The sequence below is a fragment of the Phalangium opilio genome, unplaced genomic scaffold (genome assembly GCF_054372755.1).
Source record: "Phalangium opilio isolate 3A_F unplaced genomic scaffold, DU_Popi_V2 ptg000354l_1, whole genome shotgun sequence".
Classification (NCBI taxonomy): domain Eukaryota; kingdom Metazoa; phylum Arthropoda; class Arachnida; order Opiliones; family Phalangiidae; genus Phalangium; species Phalangium opilio.
Window position 1 is genome coordinate 100,644 of NW_028324229.1, and position 22,622 is coordinate 123,265.

The 22,622-nt window shown below is 36.3% G+C and overlaps 4 protein-coding genes and 1 long non-coding RNA gene across 7 annotated transcripts in view; 3 read left to right on the plus strand and 2 right to left on the minus strand.

The window, feature by feature from the left end:
- The window catches only part of LOC149602601 (uncharacterized), a 37,637-nt gene extending 18,821 nt beyond the window's left edge, over positions 1–18,816 (plus strand). The window contains exon 5 of the long non-coding RNA XR_016377846.1: positions 17,405–18,816. This is a non-coding gene — a long non-coding RNA (uncharacterized LOC149602601). The remainder of the gene's footprint in view (positions 1–17,404) is intronic.
- LOC149602602 (putative divalent cation/proton antiporter TMEM165) lies at positions 27–5,208 on the minus strand. Its single transcript, XM_089860861.1, has 8 exons — positions 5,057–5,208; positions 4,553–4,855; positions 3,444–3,663; positions 3,268–3,366; positions 3,131–3,207; positions 1,927–2,109; positions 1,708–1,813; positions 27–1,140 (listed from the first exon to the last, which is right to left on the minus strand). The coding sequence occupies exons 1-8, from the start codon at positions 5,057–5,059 to the stop codon at positions 1,070–1,072; spliced, it is 1,062 nt and encodes a 353-aa protein (XP_089716987.1). The 5' UTR covers positions 5,060–5,208; the 3' UTR covers positions 27–1,069.
- LOC149602603 (transmembrane protein 185A) lies at positions 6,083–9,052 on the plus strand. The gene is made up of 5 exons (XM_089860860.1): positions 6,083–6,287; positions 6,375–6,759; positions 6,822–7,082; positions 7,922–8,048; positions 8,122–9,052. The coding sequence occupies exons 1-5, from the start codon at positions 6,250–6,252 to the stop codon at positions 8,391–8,393; spliced, it is 1,083 nt and encodes a 360-aa protein (XP_089716986.1). The 5' UTR covers positions 6,083–6,249; the 3' UTR covers positions 8,394–9,052.
- On the minus strand, positions 9,529–11,765 carry LOC149602604 (cyclin N-terminal domain-containing protein 1-like). The gene is made up of 5 exons (XM_089860814.1): positions 11,601–11,765; positions 11,371–11,536; positions 11,201–11,310; positions 10,446–10,742; positions 9,529–9,807 (listed from the first exon to the last, which is right to left on the minus strand). Exons 1-5 carry the CDS (start codon positions 11,763–11,765, stop codon positions 9,529–9,531), a joined length of 1,017 nt encoding a protein of 338 aa, XP_089716940.1.
- Positions 9,965–14,766, plus strand: LOC149602605 (uncharacterized). 3 transcript variants are annotated; one of them, XM_089860838.1, is made up of 7 exons: positions 9,965–11,579; positions 12,237–12,438; positions 12,500–12,578; positions 12,642–12,858; positions 12,916–13,242; positions 13,796–13,970; positions 14,507–14,766. In XM_089860838.1, the coding sequence occupies exons 3-7, from the start codon at positions 12,508–12,510 to the stop codon at positions 14,683–14,685; spliced, it is 969 nt and encodes a 322-aa protein (XP_089716964.1). In that variant the 5' UTR covers positions 9,965–11,579; positions 12,237–12,438; positions 12,500–12,507; the 3' UTR covers positions 14,686–14,766. The 3 variants fall into 3 exon arrangements, with proteins under 3 accessions (XP_089716964.1, XP_089716963.1, XP_089716965.1); XM_089860837.1 differs by lacking the exon at positions 9,965–11,579 and having other exon boundaries at positions 12,147–12,438; XM_089860839.1 differs by lacking the exon at positions 9,965–11,579 and having other exon boundaries at positions 12,147–12,578.
- Positions 18,817–22,622: the final 3,806 nt, after the last annotated feature.

Consider the following 22,622-nt stretch of genomic DNA (forward strand, 5'->3'; position numbering starts at 1 on the left):
ACCTTAACTAAAAATAAGGCAATATGTTTCGGAAAATAAATACTCTTTATTTAGGTTGCTTTTATATTTCATTTTTTTTTACAACGTCCCAATTTGTTTTTTGTTTTTTTTTTTTACTTTTTAAGCGCGCAGTAGTTAAAAATGCTGGACGTTTAAAATATAAGTCTAATTTAGGTATTAACCAAGGCCCTAAAAATATAGGACCCGGTGAAAGACGCGACGCGAAAATTTGGTTATTTTAACTAATTATACCTAATTTAAATTACATTATTTAATTTTTACATATTAATAAGGGTGAAAATAATATTATTTAACATCTTTATAAAATGGCACACTCCAACCACTATGGAAAAAAACAATGTTATAGACCTAAGATAAGAGCAAATGTGGATGAGAGGGAAAGTATGACAATGACCTTAGAGCCTGTGTTAAAAAACGCGGACATCAAAGTTTCGCCAATAACTGTTTAGTTTACTAGTGACTGATGGATTTGCAAACTCGCGACTGAAAGTAGTTCAGACATTTATGCTCCTTGGTTTAACCATAACCCACTCGATCACGCGCATCACGACGCAAGCTGCTCGCGCTATAGCTAAATTATTACACAATAGCAGACGACGGTAACCGCGTAACCGCGAATTAACACAAGACCTATTTTAAGGGAGTGAACAGGGCCAGTAAAGCTACGCCAATAAAACGGTCAACTACGGCGAAACTCTGATGACTCGCGACTTTTGGCCATTTTCGTACTTTTCCTCTCATCCACTTTTGATAAGAGTAATTGACAAATATTTTTTACACCTATTGAATTTGAAATTTTCAAATTACATGATTTTACAATAATGGAAGTTTTATACTTCTATTAAATTGCCTTCTGGTACAATCAATTCTTATTTATTTAAAAAAAATTTTAACAAACTGATAAAATCAGCTGCAATGGTTTTGAAACAAAAACTTATGTTCCAAGTTTTGGAAGGAAAAAAATTGTTTATGGTACGTTTTTTTAACTTGTATTAAGCCTAGTTTTAATAATTTAAAATAGACAACGTAATTATTTGTTTTAAATTCATCACGATCCTGGTCCCATTACCAGAGAAGTGACAGCGAAAATTAGAAAAACAATTGCACCAACAAATGTTACTGAAATAGAAATAGCAATAGCAATAGTGTTAGATTAGAAACAGGGAAATGCCGAAATGGAGAAGTTTCAATTTATTATCAGTGGTTTGCAGGGGTGTGCGAGTACTCGTTAAGTTCGAGTACTCGACTCGATACTCGATAACAACACATTGAGATACTCGAGACAGATTCGAGTAGCTTTTTAACATCTTAAATACTCAGACAAATACTCGAATCCGAGGCTTACAACTATAGCAGACAATGAGTTCATGATCATTTATTTTGAAAATCAATTGTTCAATGTTTAATTGATCACTAACAATCTTTTGGAACTAGTTCGATATAAGATAATTGAACATCTTAGTTATTTTGAAGAAATTTACAAAATTGCTACTCGACAAGTCAATATTTGAGACTCGATAATTACTCGAAAGAACCAAAATTTGACCTATCTAAATACTCGATACTCGAAAGTATTTTTGAGACTCGGTTCGATACTCGATAAGAAATTAGTTTCGATACTCGGACTCGGCTCGAAACCGAAAAAACGGGACTCGCACACCACTGGTGGATTGCGGATTTTATTACCTGTTCTAACTGATATTCTTTGCGCAATCATTCTACCGCCTAAAACGGCTAAACCCGTACATAATGCGTGACCAAGTATAGCCCCAATAGTAACACCTACCGCATCCTAGAGTTTTTTTTTTATTTTAAAGATAAGAAAAAATAAATATTATAAGAAACTTGAATAACCTCCGAGATTGCAGGGTTCTTAATCTTATCTAAAGGATGATAGATACAAACCTCTCGAGCGGCTAATATAATTGTAGTTAACTGTGATCTATCCCCCCATTCTGCTAAAAACGTCATGGAAAAAGATTCCAAGAAAACTCGGGAAAAGAAAACCATCAGTTTCCTCCTGATAACGGAAACACTGGTAACTTTTATCCCCGTTTCTTCATCAGCAGGAAGCATTTTTTTATCTTCCTGGAAGATAAATATAAACAGAACAGTTCCATTTCTGTTAGTTTATAACATTCATAATCAAAACTATAATATCAGGGTTCATACAACTTTTGGGAAACAAATTTCCCTGAGATTTCCAGGAATTTCCCCATATTTTTCCAGATATATGGAGCAAATGTTAACGAAGGAGGGGGGGGGGGGAAATTGGACTATAACATTCTCAAAGGACATCCCCCTATCTCTAGTAGAACCAAAGTTATGAGCCTCCAAAGTATAGTGTAATGTTAATCCTATGGAGGGTGGTATGTTTATGAACATTTTGCTTAATTACTCGGCCCCTGTTTGACGTAGCCGTAAGTTTTTAGTATGGTTGGATGGGGGATAAATTGGACTATAACATACTCAAAGGACATCCCCGTATCTCTAATAGAACCAAAGTTATGAGCCTCCAAAGTATAGTGTAATGTTAATCCTATGGAGGGTATGTTTATGAACATTTTGCTTAATTACTCGGCCCCTGTTTGACGTAGCTCTAAGTTTTTAGCATGGTTGGATGGGGGATAAATTGGACTATAACATACTCAAAGGACATCCCCGTATCGCTAATATAACCAGAGTTGTGAGCCTCCAAAGTATAGTGTAATGTTAACCCTATGGAACATTTTGCTTAATTACTCGGCCCCTGTTTGACGCAAATTTCCCTGAATCTTACTAAAAATTCTATAAATTCCCCTGAGGTTTTTGTCAACTATTTATTTCTTTGATTTTTTTCCAGGTTTTCCAGGTTTGTATGAACCCTGTATAAACATTTTAATGGTTAGCCACTTATTGCTAGTTAATAATCAAAAAAGCTTGTCAATTTTACTCTGGATTGGACAAATGCCAGATGACACTTATATATTTCGGGGGGGGGGGGGGGGACTTTATCTTGAAACATAATTGATAAAAAAAAAAACTATCAAAGAAATACCGAAAACATTATCAAACTTCCTATAAAGTTTCTAATTAAATGGACATTTCACATTAATTATTTAATAATTACCTCCGCATCTTTTTTGCTAATAGTTTTTTGAACTTCTTCATACTCTTCTTGACCTTCATCGGGAGACATGAAATACGCTAGAATAAATTGGTAAGGTTAATTAATGTCTTAGGAGAAGATTAAAGTGGTCTATATACCTTCTTTGAGCATTTTTAACCCAAATAAGAAAAACAAAGCCGTTGATATGTAATGAGTATAAGCTCTGGGTATGACCGTTGTGGCAAACCCCAAGAAAGCTAAAGAGAAATTAATAAAATTAACATCGTAGGTGGTTGAAATTTGGTAGTTTTTTAAGTATAATTAGTTTAATTACCTGATAAAACAGTCATTAAAAACAGGGCTAAAGCTGCCCCCATGAAAACTGTAAGTCTAGGATGCCTCATAGCCATAATAGCTGCTATAAAGAAGGTTTTGTCCCCTAGTTCAGACACGACGATAACGGAAAGGGATGCCACAAAGGCGTGTATGAAACCCATATTTCCATTTTGGAATTTCTTTAAAATATCACTAGGTTTTTTAAAATCACCACCAGCCTGTAGTAAAATTAATATAATAAGAACAATTAAGGTAATTTTTACCAGCATTAGTTTAGAAACTAAACCCTCCATGATTATTTCAGAATATTTCGTATTTCAGGGTAAAACCATGGATAAAGAATGCGCGAGAGGAAATTTGTTTTCACGCTATAGGATAGGCAACTCCCTATCTCGGACAACAGCTTATTCTGTATATACTCTGTTACAACATCGGTTGTCAGCACGCGCAAAGCGAGGTCTCTATGTAACCTAGCTTTGTACGTGCTGTCAAGAGACAAAAACTTCAGGATCTTCAGGATTTAAAATATCCGCGAGTTTTTTAGCTCGAGTGCACGGACCTCTAGGCCTTAGTTTCAAATACGCCTACAGTGAAATTGCCTACAGCCTACTACACGTAATTGAAACTAAGGCCTAGAGGTCTGTGCACTCGAGCTAAAAAACCTGCGAATATTTTAATTCTGAAGATCCTGAAGTTTTTTGTCTCTTGACAGCACGTACAAAGCTACGTTCGATAGAGAAATATATTTGCGCGTGCTGACAACCGATGTTGTAACAGAGTATATATATAGAATAAGCTGTCATTCGAGATAGGGAGTTGCCTATCCTATAGCGTTAAAACAAATTTCCGCACGCGCATTCTTTATCCATGGTAAAACTGTAGAGGTATAAATTTTTTTCCCCTCACATTAACAGGTGTTTTTACCAGATTTTATTTATTAGTCATGCGTGTTATATATATAATAATAATAATATATTCAAATAAAGGAGGGAAAACTAATAATAGGTATTGACTATAATAAAATATATTCAAATAAAGGAGGGAAAACTAATAATAGGTATTGACTATAATAAAATATATATAATATAATATAAATTCAAAGCTTACCCCTTCATACTGGTCTGGATATTGTACCTTTCTTGATTCTTGATCAAGATTTTTGTCAAAAGATTTCTCATTATCATCTTTAGCACCTTCAGAGTTTGAAGCATCTGAATCTCCAGTAGATTGTACACGCGTTGGCAGGACAATTAGGGCAATTACGCACAACACTATTATAGTTTTTAGACCAAATGGCTTGTATTGTCTACACATTTTAAAGTAATCAGATCTTTCGTAGGTATCCTTATATTTTGTGACTGATGAAATTGGGTATGGCTGGCTGTAGAGATCGCGCAAGTAATTCATAATCTAAGTTTCAGAATAGATTAAAGCGTGTGATTAAACGTATCCTCGATAATGAAACGCGAATAATTTCAAGTGGCACGATTTATATTCAATCCGTTCTTTCTTTATTTCTTGGAAATTCAATTAAGATCGTAAGCCTCGGTTATGTCGATTGTAATAACCCTTGAAGAGACATTGAACTCAAAAATACGACGTAAAACTTACCATGCTTTTTTAAATGGAGTCGTAAAACATTTTAAATATGATTTAATAACTTTTAAATTCCTTTAAATCGATCTTTATGGGGCAAGGCCGGCATCCGAGTGGAGACTGGAGAGACAAGTTCAGACAACTTAAATCTACGTCACCGACGCAAGAAGTGGCTGCTCAGTGCTCACGTCGTTGAGCGCGTGATCGAGATGGCTATGCCCCAAGGGGGGCCCATACGCGCTTTTCGTGCGTCGAGTTTTCGATATTCCAGACAACCAGCGCGTTGGTGTACAAAGCTAGCACGGAGGGGCTTATAAAATATCTTACGTATGTCTGTCAGCCATCCAGTCTTTTCAGAAACAGCGTTATAGTGTAAATGTTGTACAAATAATTTTTGTGCGAGTATTTTTTAATTATGAATTTTAGTTGATCGGTTAATGTGTTTATAAGAGTAAAAATAAATATAAATATAGGCACAGTAAATTTCATAAAATCCATTTATTCTATCTCGTGAAACATGACAAGCTAAATCGACCGGTGCCCAAGCCGAAGCCAAGGCTTACCGGATATTTTAATACGTGACAAATTATAGTCAAAACAAAGTCACTGGCCGTTAGCTTCAAAGCCAAAAATAATATTAATGGTAGTCTTAAATAACTATTATATTATTTACTTGAGATTCTCGTGCGTATTTACCCGGAACAACTTTTACCGACCAGGGCCGTGACTCGCTCACCCGACTCCCGTTATGTTGTCGGAGCCTCGGACTCTAGATCTCGCGGAGGATATTTGTCGTTTCGCGCCCAAAAGTATCGGCCAGGAACCGTTAACCGTTTAGCGAAAGATTTCTCTCTCCCCACTTTCATCACACGTGACACTTCGCCCTCTCAATCCTCAAGCGGTACGCGTCGCCTTGTTTCGTATGATTTGAGAAATTTCTACCTCTCGCGCCTAGCTCCGAAAAACCGAGATTTTTTTGGGTCTGTACGAGCCAACCTAATAGTGCAATTTTTTGCGCATTTACAGACCTTGGCTATGCCCTAGTGACTTATGTACAGCTCTGATTGGGATATGGAATAATCAAAAATGTCTGCTACTACGAATAGGTTATTCCGGTTAATCATGGCTTTAATATTATGAAACGTATTTAGCAGTATTTAAAATAGAATGCTTAAGTAAGTAGTTTAATTTCTTAAATAAATGAAGTTATGAACCTGCAGAGCCTTTTCCAGGATTTCAATCCTAGGTATTGTTATAATTTATTGCTCGAAGTCAGTTTGGATGCTAAGCCTTGGTAATAATAAAGTTGAATTGATACCTTTATTTCGGGCAGCAAATTTCTGGTCTACCTATGCCTGTTAATATTTAGTTTCCTCCTCGCATTACGCCTTGATGGGTCCATTAAATGGAGTTATTGGGCTGTCTTTTGGCCCTTATGGATTTGGAAATTCACGGTGATATTAGGAGCAATGGTGGGCAGCCACACTTGGCTTCGATATCCCCAACATCGTTTAGAAGGTGAAGGGTACATTCAATACAAGGCAATGCTCATCAGTTTAGCCCTGCAGCTACTGTTATTTATGTTTGAACTTCTCGTCTGCGATAAACTCGAAAATCGACGTCACCTATGGATCTTAGTCTTTATTCCTCTCATTTTCATCTCAGTCATCTCAATTTTAGTCTGCATTTGGGCTGTTAAACATGACCGATCTTTTGAGGTAGTTTTTAAGCGGATCTTGAATTTTTTTGGAAAACTAAAGAGTAATCTTATCATACATAGCTGGAGCTTTTCTGCTCTGTTAATGTATTGCAATTCATATTTCTGGCATTACGTTTGGATGATTTTATCAATTGGAGTTGGGTGGTAGTATTTGTGCCATTATGGATAATCATGTGTTTAGCCATCATCGGAGTTCTTTATTCAATCATTTTTGCGAGTATTTTATTACGTACGCCAGAAGTCAGTCCAGAGCAACGTAGAACTAGTATGAATTCAGCAGTGTCTTACAGTATGATTGTAGTGCCTCTACTTGTATTTTTGGTATGTTTAGGAAGTTTTTTTCAGGGCTCCCACCAGGTCCCTAAAAGTCCCTATTTTCCTACAAGGTCCTTAATCTACCCTAAAATTGGTATTCGGTCCTTAAATCACCCTATTTTTATAAACCTCAGAAAAAGTATAAGGGTGACCTCAAAATGTCTTGTCTGAGATTTGACCAGAGCCCCAAATTCACGGAGCTCGCTTCGCTTCGCTCGCTCCGGTTATTTATGATTTACTTAATGTTAAATTTAAACGAATTAATTGGCTAATTTTTATAACAATAACAACTCGTGAAAAAATTATTCGACTGAATTTAGACTGGTTTTCATATATGTTCGCCATGTACGCTATTGTTAAAGTTAGTCAGGGAAAACCTGGAAAAGTCAGGGAATTTCATTCGAAAAATTTTGTACGAACCCCCTTAAAGGTCCAAATTCTAGTTCAGTGGATTTTTTAAAAAACAGTAAACATGATACGAAAATAGTTACTTCTAATCGAAAAAAAAACGTTCCTTATACATTAGAGCCAGAAATCAAGTCTTACCTACCGCTCCCTTAGAATAAGAATATAAACGAAAGAAAGTCGGAAATAATATCCTATTTTGTCGGAAAAATAGAAAAGAGTAATAGGTTCCTAACTGTTTGTGATATTTTCACAGAATAGATATCATTTTGTTTTACCAGTGGTCCCTTTTTGGTTCCTACTTTTAGAATTTAGGTCCCTATTTTACCCTATTTTTATCGTGAAAAGTCCCTTTTTCCCCTATTTATTTTTGAGATTTTGGTGGGAGCCCTGTTTTTTCGAAAACCAAGGAAACCCAACTTATAACAATAAATTTACAGGTATTACTTTCCAATAAATTGGACAGTAACGATCGAAGTTTGAGCTTTGTCGTTACATCTATACCTTTGTATTTTACGTTTGTTGTATTAATAGTTTTGTCATTTGGCTCAAAAGGAGGAAACCAATGTAAAAAAAAATGATGAAGTTAGCCTGGTAATACGGAAGCTAATTAATAATTAATTTTCTAAAAACATTTTAGGGTGGTTTGGAATTCGTAAAGATTTCTGCCAGTTTTTATTGGGAGTTTGTCCTTTACTCCAAGAGTACGGCAATATCTCTTACAGCTTACATAGTGACGAAAATGAAATTATAGAAAGGACAGTCGTTGTAGGAGGCGCTTCCACCACCGCGTCTACCTTAAACTTACCAGTGAGAAAACCTGGTTTAAGAACCAATTACAAGAGAAATTTGGGGTCTTTGTCCGAACCTCGTGCCATTGTGCCTGCCATGTTCATAGAAATGCCTGACTAGCTTTTTATAGGTTCAAAACAACTATGATTTGGCTTCATAATAAAATATTTAGGTGTGTGTGTGAGAGAGAGGAAAATATTTAGGTGTGTGCAAGAAGTGATATCTAGTTTACTAGGGAGAAGGTATAAATTCGCCTCATTTCCAGCTTTATCTCCAGTCCAAACGTATAGTAGGTCCGGAGTTAATCCCCGCCTCTAAATTACAACCAGCATCTCATTGGTTCTTGAAAACTCAAATCAGCGCGACGCGAATAACGAAAACTACGTATTTTCTGACTGAGGAGAGGAGAAAAAGCCCTTACATTTTGAAAGGGGGACTGGGACTATGGAGAGCGAATACTTAGGCAACTTATACCTTCTCCCTAATAAACTAGATATCACTTCTTGGTGTGTGAAAGAGAGAGAGAGAGTTTCTTCGAGATTAAAGCCACACACCCCTATTTATGTTTAATTTAGATCTGCCTGCCTTCAATGACATTGTAAATAGATTATGAATGATTAAATTACTGTTTTTGAAATGAAACGCAACGCGTGAACGAAAATTAGCTTTTTTGGCTTGAATATAAATTTATTTATAAGTCTTTTTGACAGTAACAACTAGTAACGGATGAAATATATGAAACTTTCAAATAAAATATTAAATTATTTATGTGTGAAAAACATTTTTCAATATAGTTTCTTTAAAGGAAAAGGTACATTATAAGGTAAGATAACATTATGGCTTTAAAGAACAGCCATTTTCTAAGTAAATATAAAAGGAATTAAATATTAAAAACAATCAAGGACTACTGCGCCATCCGCCATTGCTTTAGTGGCGTCTGCTAGCAAGAACCTCTTCTCATAGCCCACTCGATCACGCGCGTAAGAGGTTCGATTTAGCAGAAGCCAGTAAACCAATGGCGGATCGGGCAGTGGTCCTCGTTTTTAAGTCTAATTAAATGCTAATTTTTTTGTAGTTAGAGATCATTTCTTTTCTTTTTTTTAATAATTTTCCTTTTATAATTAGAAAAAAGAAAAACCCCGTTCTTTTAAGGTTTAACGTTATGTTACCACCTGATCTTTTCCTTTAACTATGTTTTAATTTTTAAACTTTTAACATATATTAATTTAAACTTGTTTGACCGGGTGTTTATTATTTATACAAACTGTTGAGTAATGTCGACGGTCCAATTTGCAGCTGGAATCAAGCATTCCTCCAAAACTCCCACAAATACTTCAATACACCATAAAGGATATTTTGTAACAGTAGCCAAAGTATTCCCCACTCTATTTTGCATTGATTTGCTTAGGTAACCAGCCGAAACAGTCAGTATGGCAGATGCTGTTAACATGTAATCGCTTTTTACTTTTCGAAAGGCCTTATCAGTTTCCCAATTTCTCACGGGAGAACAAGGCGTGCTGACGGATTCGGTATTCTAAAAAGAGTTTATTGGTTATTCCTGTCAAAGAGGAGAGAGAGAGAGAGAGAGAGAGAGAGAGAGAGAGAGAGAGAGAGAGATGGAGAGAGAGAGAGACGGAGAGAGAGAGAGAGAGAGAGAGAGGGAGATGGAGAGAGAGGGGGGGGAGATGGAGATGGAGAGAGAGAGGGGGAGATAGAAACGCGCTTCATAAAATCCGCCGAAAAATGGGAAAATAGGGGGGGGGTAGTAAAAACAATTTTCGGGTACGTTTAGTTTTAGGACGCACATCCTTTGCGCATGGGGGGATTGACCTCCTCGCCTTATCTCTGTCATCTCCTACGTCAACTGTGCGCGAGAAAGCAGCGCACAGGCACCGCGCGGTGTACCGTAGATTTACCCCCGTTTTCACCAGGCATGGATGACGGCCGCCTATACTGATTCTCTCTCTCCCTCTTTCTCTCCTCTTTGTTAAGGTCATCATAAGTTTTTAAAATATGTTCCATAAGTACCTATACTTCATAATGCTAGAGATTTACAGAGAGATAGTTCGAGAACGACAAGCGAGAATTGACTACAAGCTCTCAGTAACCAGTGAAAAACTTATGGAACATATATCATGTGAACTTATGTTGAACACCCCTTTAATTGATTACCATTTGTTGGTGTTGGTTGGTAAAGTTACGATACAGTGCGTCGTAGATTTCTATTCTCTTGAAATAATAAACTTCTAGAGCGACTCTGGCTACTTGGTAGATATCAGCAGGCTTAATTAGTTCATCTTTATGGCTTATAATTTCCAGAAGAGATTCAATGTAGAACAAAGGAGTTAAGATTCCCACTTTGTAGTTGAGCGTTTTCATCATCCTCATTTCAGAGCTCTTTATGTTTTCCAAGGTGTAGTAATAACCGCAACTTTCCAACCATTTTTTGATGTTTGTCGCCTGTACGAACTGTTAAGGAAATTGTTAAGAGTGTAATTTATACTGTTGGGTGTAATCAGAAGGGGATAAGAGAAGAAGGATGACAATCTGTATCCTCTTAATGCTTTAGTTATGTAACGTCATTCTTCCCAGGCTCACCCTTTTAGTTTGCTTTCTCGATCATCAAACTACAAATGGGCATCGCACCGTAAGGTGAATTCTATACATGTTTTGGCACTAAATCCCCAGCAATCATCCCACAAACCTTGATTGTCTTGACGTGGGACAAAATGCACACGCGCGTTTTGCCAAATATTTAAGCGCTAATAGAGTAATGATGAGGGAACTATTTATCGTGTATGTGATTCGGTTTTGTAACCTTGCTCTAAATGTTCCGATGTTGGGAAGAGTGACGTTACACTTACCCCGCTTTGCGGTACACTTCTCTCGAAGAGAAGTATTATATACTTCTGGTGTAATGGACTTACATTTTTACAATCTAAGAATTTACTAGCTACTTGGACAGCGGTACAAGCTCTAAGCTGTAATTGACTAGTTATTCTTTTTTGTACTTCATCCCATTTGTAAGTAAGACGATCTAATAAATTTCAAGATTTAATTATAGCGGAATTATCGCGACTTTCTTTGAAAAAAATACCCTTATTGTTTTCAAAAACTTCGAAACGCAAATCCGCCACATGTTGGTACAAGAAACGATCCAGGATTTCTACAGCGAGAAATTTAACTTCTCTTTGCTCTACTACTTCAAAAAGTTTGACTAAATTGAAGATTAAAGAGACGACGCTTTGCGAGACGATATTTTCCTATAGAAATTTTCAAATTCATAGCCTATATAGACTTAGCTAAGTAATACACTTTTTTAATTACTTTAAATTCATTATCTTCAACTTGGTTTTCGGAATTTGTCTTAGCTAAAAAAAATAGCCAGTCATCTAGAAACTCGGGAGATTTTCTCGCCAAGGGTTTAGTAACGCAAAATTCTGGTACTTCGTTTTGAAATGGTGCTATATGGTTTTTATCTACCTCTTCCATAGTTAACTTCGTTTTAGAAGGGTTTATTTATCTAATATGTACTCTATTTTATATAATTTTGACTTGTATTACGTTAAAATTTCAAAACAACGTCGAAAAATGTTCAGAAATGCCAGTCATTACAAAACAAATTTCGCGCCTTTTTGTCTGAAAAGTTGAAATGGGGCTGGACATAAGTTGTATTACTAATTTTAAAAAAAGGCGGGAAAACTGACTAACAGAAACCACGAGGTTTTTTTGCATGGGATGAGACTAGGGTTACCAAAGCGAATCTCTTATAGGTTAGGATGTATAACACCTACGTTTAAATACTTTTTAAAAATAAATGGCAGCTACTCGCGCCTGCGTTATCGTAGGAAAGTATAAATAGAAAATATTCCCCACAAAAAAGTCAAGGGAATCATTTCCTCTCTGTTCCTCAAGGAGAAAGACTGACGGTCTTTCCGTGTCTTGTATGTTGTTGAAAAACAGATATAGCTCTTGGTTTGAAGGAAACCGTGAGGGATTAGTGCTAGAGATGCGCGAGTAAAAAGATGCGGAACTACCCAAGAGAGTGTCACTCTTGCCGTAATTAGAAAGTACCACGTAGTCACGTACCACGTTTTGCCTTGCTTATATCTTGTATTGATAACAAGCTAAATATTTGGGCGGTGGTTCGTTCCTTGAATTCTATGTAAGTTGAATATATTCCGTGCTATTTAATTATTATTTAGAATTATTATACGATTCCTCAGTATTTAAAATGGCCACACTGTCGACTTTCCTACGTGGTAGTAAAAGTAGTTTATCTGGCGCTTCTGCACGTTCGAGCAGGTATAATGCAGGCCATTTGCATTTTTTAAAGCTCCGATAGTCAATTGTGTTTTGAATCTTAAGGTCGAATCTGAGTAACCTATCAAATGTGTCAGCCGAGTTAGCCGGTTCTTTAGGTCAAGCCGGAAGTAAAGGCTATCTTCTCGCCGCGCAAAATACTCTCATTACCGAATGTTTAACCGAAATGTCCTCCGTTTACGAATGGAACCACGCTACTGTCATGGAAGTAGGCTGTGGTAAAGGTGAAACGACTCGCCAACTAGCCGATAGAATGCCACACGTATTTCAATCATAATTTAAAGAAATGGTCAAGTTGGTCTAATTCATAGCGTTATAGGTCTGGAGTATATTGGGGGTTGACTTGGACCCTGGTTCAGTTGACTTTGCTTTTAATAAATTCGCGGATGAGATGCTGGACTTTGCGGAAGTCAATATCGAGGACTCAAAGTCCTTCGATTTGAAATGGGGTGGCAAGTTTGATTGGATATTTTCATCCCACGCTCTTTTATGGGCCAGGGAACAATCCGTAGCTCTTAGAAACCTTATGTGGTGCTTGAAACCGGGAGGAAAGTGTTTTATAGCGGTTCCAGCCACGAAACCAGCCGATTTACACGCGGCTGCTAATAAAGTTATTAATTCTTCAACTTGGAAGAAGTATTTTAAGGTAGGATATTCCTATCAGCGTAAGTTTTTAAGATATGTTCCATAAGTATGACGACGCTTCCTATACTTCGTAATGCTAATGACTTACTGAGAGCTACTTCGAGAATTGACTAAACACTCGCTTTTGTATAGTCCATCTACCCCTATTTAGTCTGTACTAAGCCTTTGATAGTGCCTCACCAGGCGTCGCTTCACTAGAATCTATGACGTTTCATCGACGTCACTTCATGACAAGCTCTCAGAAAAATTTCTTATAGGATATGTGTCCAGTGATACCCCTTTGACTGGAAAATTTATAGGACATTGTCCAATGGACTGCGCAAAAATTGTGTCGCGTCTTCATAGTCAAGCTATAAGAAAACTTCGGAAAAATTTACCGGTCAACCGTCCAGTGACCCCCTTAGTTTTTGAAAAAATTATGGGACATTTTAAAATTTTATTGGACAATGTCCAGTGTCCTGTGCTTATTTCCGGCCCTGGCTCTCAGTAACCCGTGACAAACTTATGGAACATAACTTATGCTATCAGTCAATAAGGAGATACGTTCCTTCTAGGACATCCCCGATATTCTTTCTGACATGACCGACCAAAACTACAACCGATTATGGTTTCATCACCCACACGCCGATCGTGTTTATTCGGCTCTCTTTGAGCAAATTGGCCTCGAAGTTCTCAAAACGAAACTAGTCGAATTCAAGTACACTTTTTCGTGTAGCGAGGAATATAAAGGTATAATTTGACCAATTGATTGTCAAAGCATATTTACACTGTCAGGGAGCCCACCGGTCCTATAATTCCTATAAATTCCTATATTTTTGAACCTGTCCTTTATTATCCTATAATTTCATGAAAGCTCCTTTGATATCCTATATTTTTGACTTAGTCGCAGTTTTCGTATAGTTTAGCATCAAATTTATCAAAATTTAGCTTTTTTTATCGAGATCACATTTGAATCGACACCGAAATTGTGGAGCTCGCTTAGGATTTTTTATATATTATATTATGTTATATTTTAATTAAGTTCTTCTGAGTTTTCAAAGTAAAATCCAATTTGTTATTTTTTATTTTTTTGGGATTTTTCTACATAGTTTAAGCCCAAAATTGTATTATATTAGAGCATTTTTAGTCCTATATTTTCCTATAAAAACACATTTTTTCTCCTATAAAATCCTATAATTCCGGAAAAAAACTCCTATTTTTCCTATAAGGAATTTAAAATTAAGAGTGGGCTCCCTGCACTGTCTTTAAAAGGTTGCTCTTTTTAGATTGTGTCGTAACGTTGATGCAAAAAGCCGTGTCTTTGGTACCGGAAGCAAAAAGGTCCACTTTCGTTAAAGATCTCGTAAAGATGGCAAAAAAGAAATCGCCAAAGAAGTCGAAAGATGGGAAAATTACGTGGGTGGTAAACTATGCCGTCGTCGTGGCTAGACGGCCGGAAGTGTAAAATTTTTATTATCTGAAAATTGTCTACTTCTGACGGGTTATTTACTGTAATGTTCTCTTGGTTTATAAATGAATTTGACTGTTTTGGTTGTCAGTCCTTACTCTTAAGATTATTTTAAAAAGGCGCCAATTTTGTATCTTTATGGTCCGTTTTATAAAACATGAAATTTGAATGAATCTCAGTTCTTATTGGATTTTGGACTAAACCGCGTTCAATTTGTATGAAAGGTAGAAGAAAGTGATTAATTAAAATTTTTGGTGGAAAAAGCCTACGCATCACCCGAAATTCTCATGTTTCATATTTAGAGTACACTAAAGGGAAGCCGCTAGTGTTTCATGAAACTTCATACCAGGTTGGGGTGGGATGGGGTATAGGTCGCAAGAGGACAGGCTAGTCTTCTGTAGAACCAATTTGATCCTAGGTACTTCAGGTCTAATCAACTTCTGTTATTAGTTAAATAGTTATTGGCAATGTGTGTAATGTAGTTTATGTTTTATTTAAAACAAGTTATAGTTCTCTGTTACGGCGAATGCGAGTGTTGCGTTGTGTTCTGCTGAATTGAAGTAATTTTGAAAATGGTCTTTAAACCCCTGGAAAACTCAGAATTTGCAATGAATTAGTAGTTTCACACTTAAAGAATATGTAAATTGACATTAAAAACTGTTAAAGTGTTAACGGGATTCAATTTAAGGAAGTTACGAATTTTATAATAAATATCGTGCACTGGTGTATTGCGGGTAATAGTTTTACAGGGGCTCATAGGAAATACATTAAAAATGCTGCCCCTGTATGGAGGCTCGGCACTTGGAAGGATTTTAGAACTCCGACTTTTATTTCGATGTATCCGTTCACCTAGACCCTTTTCGTTCCTTTGAATTATTTAAGAATACACGTGTAAACTATGAATTTAAGAATATGTAATACCATAAGTGAATAATTAACTATTATGTCACGCCACATAACTGTGTCGAGTTCAAACCATGGGCAGCCAACTTTTCTAAATGGTTCATTAGAAGTGTTGTATAAATTATATTTTCTTTAATGGTACATAGTACTTTGTTTCAATACTTTTGTTCAATTTATAATGGTAGGTACAACGCTCTGACTCTTCTACAAAATATTTTCGAACAAAATTCTATTATTAGGGAAAGTAATTGGGCCTATCGCACTTTTAGGTATTTGGGGGGGTTTTACGCGGGTATACAAGGGGTCATCAATAAATTTAAGATGTCAAATATTCCAAAAACAAGATTGTCCACCACCATAATATTAAGCTTTCTTCAAAATTATCAAATTGAATCCCAAAATACTCCCTACATATATTGATTAAATACGTAAATGTTTATAGTGTTTAAGTGGGAAACTTTTAAATTTAAAAATACGGCCTAAGAGAATTGATAGTTCTGAATTTTCCAAGTGTTTAAAGTCGATTATCCAAATGATTTCAGTTACTTTTCCAACTGATTCCGGTTGGTTTTTGTGATTGTAATGGGATATGCCATTTCAAAGAAGCTAGCATCTTATGCAAAATATCTTTACTCGCCCAGATTTGAACCGTGGTCCGTGCTCGTCAGCCATTTGGTAAAATGGACCATCAGATCACGTGACATGTGAAAATTGCTTAACAGTAGACAAAAAATAGGCTTTAGATAAGACTATGTAAATAAGATAATGAAATGTTTACGTCACGCAACTTATAAGGGCTCAAGTATCTAAAATATCATTCATTTCCCAGTCGGCCTTCAAGGAGAACACTTCGTATTTTAAGGGCTTCTCTTTGATCAGACGATCGGTTTTCGGATCAGGGTTGCGCTGAAAAATGTCAACGCCAAGGATCTGTCTTGGTAAAAAAAAGCGTTGAATGAAAATAAATCTAGATCTAAATAAATCCACCCCTGATATAAATCAAAGTCCTGACTGACAGACTGACTGATAATCAACACCCAGCCCAAACCGCTTACCCCAGAAGGCTGAAAATTTGCAGGAACGTTATTCATAAGTAGAAAGCGCGTACTAAGAAAGATATTTCCAATCCGCCGCCATCTTAAAATATGGCGCCCAGAAATGTAAAAAATCTTCTCTATGCAAGAAAGTCCGCGGCGTTTCAACCGATTTCACACTGGTTTCCTTTAACCTATAGACGGGCTGAATGGTCTATTGGGTTCGATTTATTGCCATCTTTTTAAATGGCGGCCAGAAACTTAAAAACCCTTCTTTATGGAATAATGTCCGCGTGAAAAGTAATAAAAAATGTCCCGACGGGCTGACGGGCAGCGCCAGTGCCTTCGCTCCTAGGGTGCTACAAAAATATTAGTCATCAGTAAAAATCTACCCATTATTTATATCATTTTGATGGAAGCTCTTATTACACGCGAGCGACGCCGCGGGTAACAGTTAGTTAAATATATCTTCTCTCGAAAAAGAGAGTTATGGACGTCTGATCAAAGACACTTCAAAGAGAAAACAGCCAAGACCCTTCTGATTGACATGCTAAATGCATAGGAAAATATTACATTCACAATAGAGAATTCCTAGATTTGAAAGTTGCATTCCCGCCTAATCTAGGTCTAGATTATTAATATCTGTGTATTGAGGAAGGTAAGCTCTTTCAGTTCGTAAAAGGGTCCCAAAAATTTATTTAAAAAAATGTATTTCTTTATTTAGTTTGTGAAAAGACGGGCACAAGTGTTTAATTTTGATCCCTTACATGTTCTTTCAGTAACCATCTAAAGAGATGGGGACCGTGGTTTGGACGGTTCTCTTCATCCAGCCCCCCCCCCATCCTCCTGCCGCCATCATAAAAGGTAAGACCATGGACTCGACTTACATATTCTCAACTCTGCATAAGCTTTCAGTAGTAATACTTCTCAAGTAAGAAAAAGTACGTTAAAGTATTTTTAGCCACATCGTATGACGTACATCTACGGTGAGGCTCTTAGTTTGACCTGCCCTGTTGTTGTTGTCCCCGTCGTGCCAGTATACCCGCCTTTGGCTGCATAAAAGTTTTCGTTAGTCATTGATGGGAAAGTGAAAGGGAGAGAATTGTGGTGAGGTGATATTTTTCGTTCTGCTACTTATAAGGTTAAACTATATACTCTCCCTTTAAAATTCCTCTCACCCGTCATCGCCGTCGACAATACGATTTCACGCTTTCAATACCGCTCCCCTATTTCAACATTGTAAGAAATCGAGGAGAATTTAGAATCTAGGCAAAAGGAAATATATACTGATGTTATTTTTAGAATGGTCTTAAGGCACCGGGATATATTACAATTATTGGGTGTTTTACAGAATTCTTTCTCGTGTTAGAAATTTATAAGATGCGATAAGTATGCGAAAGCATATGTTGTAAACTAAAAGTTTCTCTACGTGTATTAATTGAACGCTAAGTACGTAATCATTTTAGCACTGTTAAAGGGAACTCAATGATCGAGGGGATAATCACTAAAACTTTCTGTTATTCTATTAAGGGTTACTTTAATTGTGTGTAATCAGTTTAGCATTGTTAAAACTAAAACCTCGTTTTTAGAATGGCCTTACGGGTAATCATTTTAGCAATGTTAAGGGTAGCGCATCGAGGGGCTACTCACTCAATTTTTCTCTTTGCGTCGCACTATTACAATTATAACATAAGTACATTTATTGAAGTAAGGATTACGGGTAATCATTTTAGCACAGTTAAAAGTAGCGCATCGAGGGCATATTCACATAAATTTTATGTACGCCTGTTAAGTACGATACGATGTGGCTACTACTATGAGCCCAGTCCTTGGGCCATCTTGTTTAACTTTTATTTATTAGAAAATTTTGTTTAATCAAATCTTTCGTGTTCAAGCATTATTATTTGCCGGTTCAAGCAAATTAATGAATATTTCTGTTTAGTTCTATCATGGAAGAACTAATTTACTTATCTCTAAATCAAAGTCCTGACAGACTGACTGATAATCAACGAGCCACATGTAAGTTAACCTCTTGCCCTAGAAGGCTGAAAATTTGCAGGAACGTTACTCATAAGTAGTAGGCGCGTACTAAGAAAGATTTTTCCAATCCGCCCAGAAATGTAAAAACTCTTCTCTTCAGGATCTTCAGGATTCAAAATATACGCGAGTTTTTTAGCTCGATTGCACGGACCTCTAGGCCTTAGTTTCAAATACGCGTGAAATTGCCTACAGTCTACTACACGTATTTGAAACTAAGGCCTAGAGGTCTGTGTACTTGAGCTAAAAAAACTCGCGGATATTTTAATTTTTAAATCCTTAAAATCTTGAAGTTTTTCGTCCCTTGTCAGGACGCACAAAGCTAGGTTACACGTGCTGACAACCGATGTTGTAACAGAGTAGATACAGAATAATGTCGTTCGAGATAGGGAGTTGCCTATCCTATAGCGTGAAAACAAATTTCTTCACTCGCAGTCTTTTTCCATGATGCTACGTTTTGCCACCAAATACCTTGGTTTTTCCATCCTAACAACCTCGTTTTCCACCGTAATGCCCAGCATGGGAACACAAGTGGAAATTCTAAGCCGTTAAAATTTGTTAATAATAGAAATTTTCTTATTATTTTCAGTACCTGGACTCAACACTCGGAAGTTACACGTTTATAAAAATGTTCTTATTATTTTCATTATTAATCATTTTAATAAAATCTAATGTATCAATGAAATATATTTCAAAATAAAAACTTGCATTAATATTTATAAAATGTTATTTGATAAAATTATTTCTATTTATAAGCTTATTAATTATAGTTATGGCGTCAAGTAATAAGAAGAATAAATGACGTTAACCAAAGTTATAATTAATGATTACCACACTTTTGAATAGTATTTTAATTACAAATTTTTAATAAATCCGAATGTATCAAATGGAATATATTTCGAAATAAAATATTGCATTAATATTTATAAGTCTGCCTGATAAATTTATTTTTAGTTGTAAGCTTACTAATTATATTTAGTGACTAAGGTATAGAAACTTGCTTCATACCTATGAATTAGAGTATGATTAAAATGCTTTCCCAACATAGTAGAGCCGTGAGTCGAGTATGTTGACGTGAGACACGTGACACACTCTTAATAAACAGTCAGCATGACTGAATTTATCCAATGAATATTTTGAATACAGTATCAAAGTTATAATGAATGATTTTATCGAAGTGCATTGGACTGAAGCGTGACACACAAAACTAATGCTTATAGTATTTACTTTAGCTAGTGCTGGTTACATAAGTGTATGTGTGATAGTGAACGGATTAATCAAACCCGGTCACGTGACCTATGACGTCATATCACGTGACCTATGACGTCAGATCACGTGACCTATGACGTCAGATCACGTGACCTATGACTTCTGATCACGCGACCTATGACGTCATATCACGTGACCTATAACGTCAGACCACCTGACCTATGACGTCATATCACGTGACCTATGACGCCAGACCACGAGACCTATGACGTCAGATCACCTGACTTATGACGTCATATCACCTGACCTATGACGTCAGATCACGAGACCTATGACGTCAGACCACGTGACCTATGACGTCAGACCACGTGACCTATGACGTCATATCATGAGTCCTATGGCGTCAGATCACGTGACCGCGTCACTGAGGTAATTGACTTGTGACGGCACATGTTAATGGTAATAGGTAATGACTATCCATTCAGTATACCTAGCCTTCATTCATTTAGGCCTAGCGTTCATTCATTTAGTAGGCCTAGCGTTCATTCATTTAGTAGGCCTAGCGGTGTTCAGCTATTTGAATTTCGTGCCTGGGATATGGCGCACCCCAGTCCGCGCATAGGAGCTTTTAGCGCCCCTGACGTTGGAAATTTACTTAGTTGATCGTTACGGATCAGCCGGCTCATTTGATGCCTGGAAGCCGTCGAGGAAAGTCGCTTGGAAAAACATTTCCCGCTCAGTGGATCGTTACGGGTCAGCCGGTTCATTCGTTGCCCGCAAGCCGGCGAGGAAAGTCGCTTGGACAAACTTTTAACGCTCAGCTGATCGTGACCCCGGCTTTTGAAGTTGATTCTTGATCGTTCCGCCATTTCGCTGATCGTTTTTCCCGAGGACGCAAGCTGAATTCGAAGCTCTTCAACTTATTTGGCAGCCATTGCTTGACCTCCTCGTGCTTTTACAGTCCGTAAGCCTAACTTTACAATAATCCAAACTCAACTATGCCCCCTTAAATTATTTATTTTATTTCAAGCATTTAAATTAATTAGGTAGTGTTAAATGTTAGTGAATTTTATTTATTTATTAAAAATCAAGTACCACAAATAAAATTTTACAACGAGACACTGGTAAAGAGAGAATCCCTTAATAATTGGTTTAGGGCCTATTATTATTAGCTATTAAACGGGGTACGTAATTAATTTAGAGATAACGCGAATGATTTTCGGAAATCAGGTCCCGCCGAGAGAATTTTAGAACACGAGGCCAGTTGCCCTAAGCCTCGTCCCATTTAAACCCTAGTTATTTACGGGGTCTATCTGTGGAAATAGTTTTAGAATAAATAAATAGCGGGTTTTCCTAAAATTAGTTTAGGGGCTATTGTTAATTAATTTAGAGATAAAGCGACGGATTTTCGAAAATCAAGTTACGCAGAAAGAATTTTAAGACACGTGGACAGTTGCCCTAAGCCTCGTCCCATTTAAACCCTAGTTATTTACGGGGTCAATCTGTGGAAATAGTTTTAGAATAAATAAATAGCGGGTTTTCCTAAAATTAGTTTAGGGGCTATTGTTAATTAATTTAGAGATAAAGCGACGGATTTTCGAAAATCAAGTTACGCAGAAAGAATTTTAAGACACGTGGACAGTTGCCCTAAGCCTAGTCACATTTCGATCTGAGTTTTTATTTATGGGTTCTACCTGTGGCAATAGTTTTAAATAAATAAATGGCAGGTTTAATAAAATTAATTTAGGGGGACATTTTAAATTATTTTCATAATTAAGTTACATAATTTAATTTAAAACTAAATGGCAGCTTTCCTAAAATTAGTTTAGGGAATATTTTAAATTATTTTCATTATTAAATTACATAATTTAATTTAAAATTAAATGGTAGGTTTCCTAAAATTATTTTCTATCCAATTATGGGAAATAATTAGTTAGCCAGAGTATATATTTAATTCAGGGTGGGAATCACGGTAGTAAAGCCTTCCTTTAATTCGGGGTGGCAATAAGTCGGTGGTAATTGGTCTTTCTCTCTAAATCTAGTAGCCAGTTTTTTAATTAAGGACCGCCCAAAACTAGGCAATAGTTTAAGATGTGTTATTAATATGTTTTCATTTATAGATGCAGCTGATATTCTTGGATTTTTCTGTCGCTGGTTATTCCGAGATGTATCTTTCCCGATGACTTATCATTCCTGATGACATCCTTTGTTGGTTGACGTTGCACGATGACTTCCGCTGTTCTGGCCTTGCTACGTATAATTCCTGATGACAAGCTTTGTTGGATTCCGTTACACGATGTCTTCTTCCGGACTTGCTATCTCTCTCAACATTGACTCGAAATTACGGAGAAAATTATCGAAGCTAGAAGACACAAAATTCATCTTTTTTACTTGAAAATTTTACATGTAACCACTTATTTTAGTTTTTTGCTTGCCAATTTTATATGTAACTCCTTATTATTTTTTTCGCGTTCAAACTTTAACTTATGTAACTCTTTAATAATTTTTTTGTTCGAAATTTTTGTAAACACTTGGTTTTTTTGTTTCTTATTGAATAAATTTTGCCTTAAACCTCGTTCTTTCTTTTCTTGAATTTCTTTAGATACTAGACTTGGTTTCAATTTTTTTAATGTCTGGACTTAGGGAGGTTTTTTTGACCCCTTTTTTTATAATTTTTACAAAAAATAAAGAAAATAATACTATAAAAAAAATTTTTTTCAAAAAAATATTATTTTTTTATTAAAAATATTA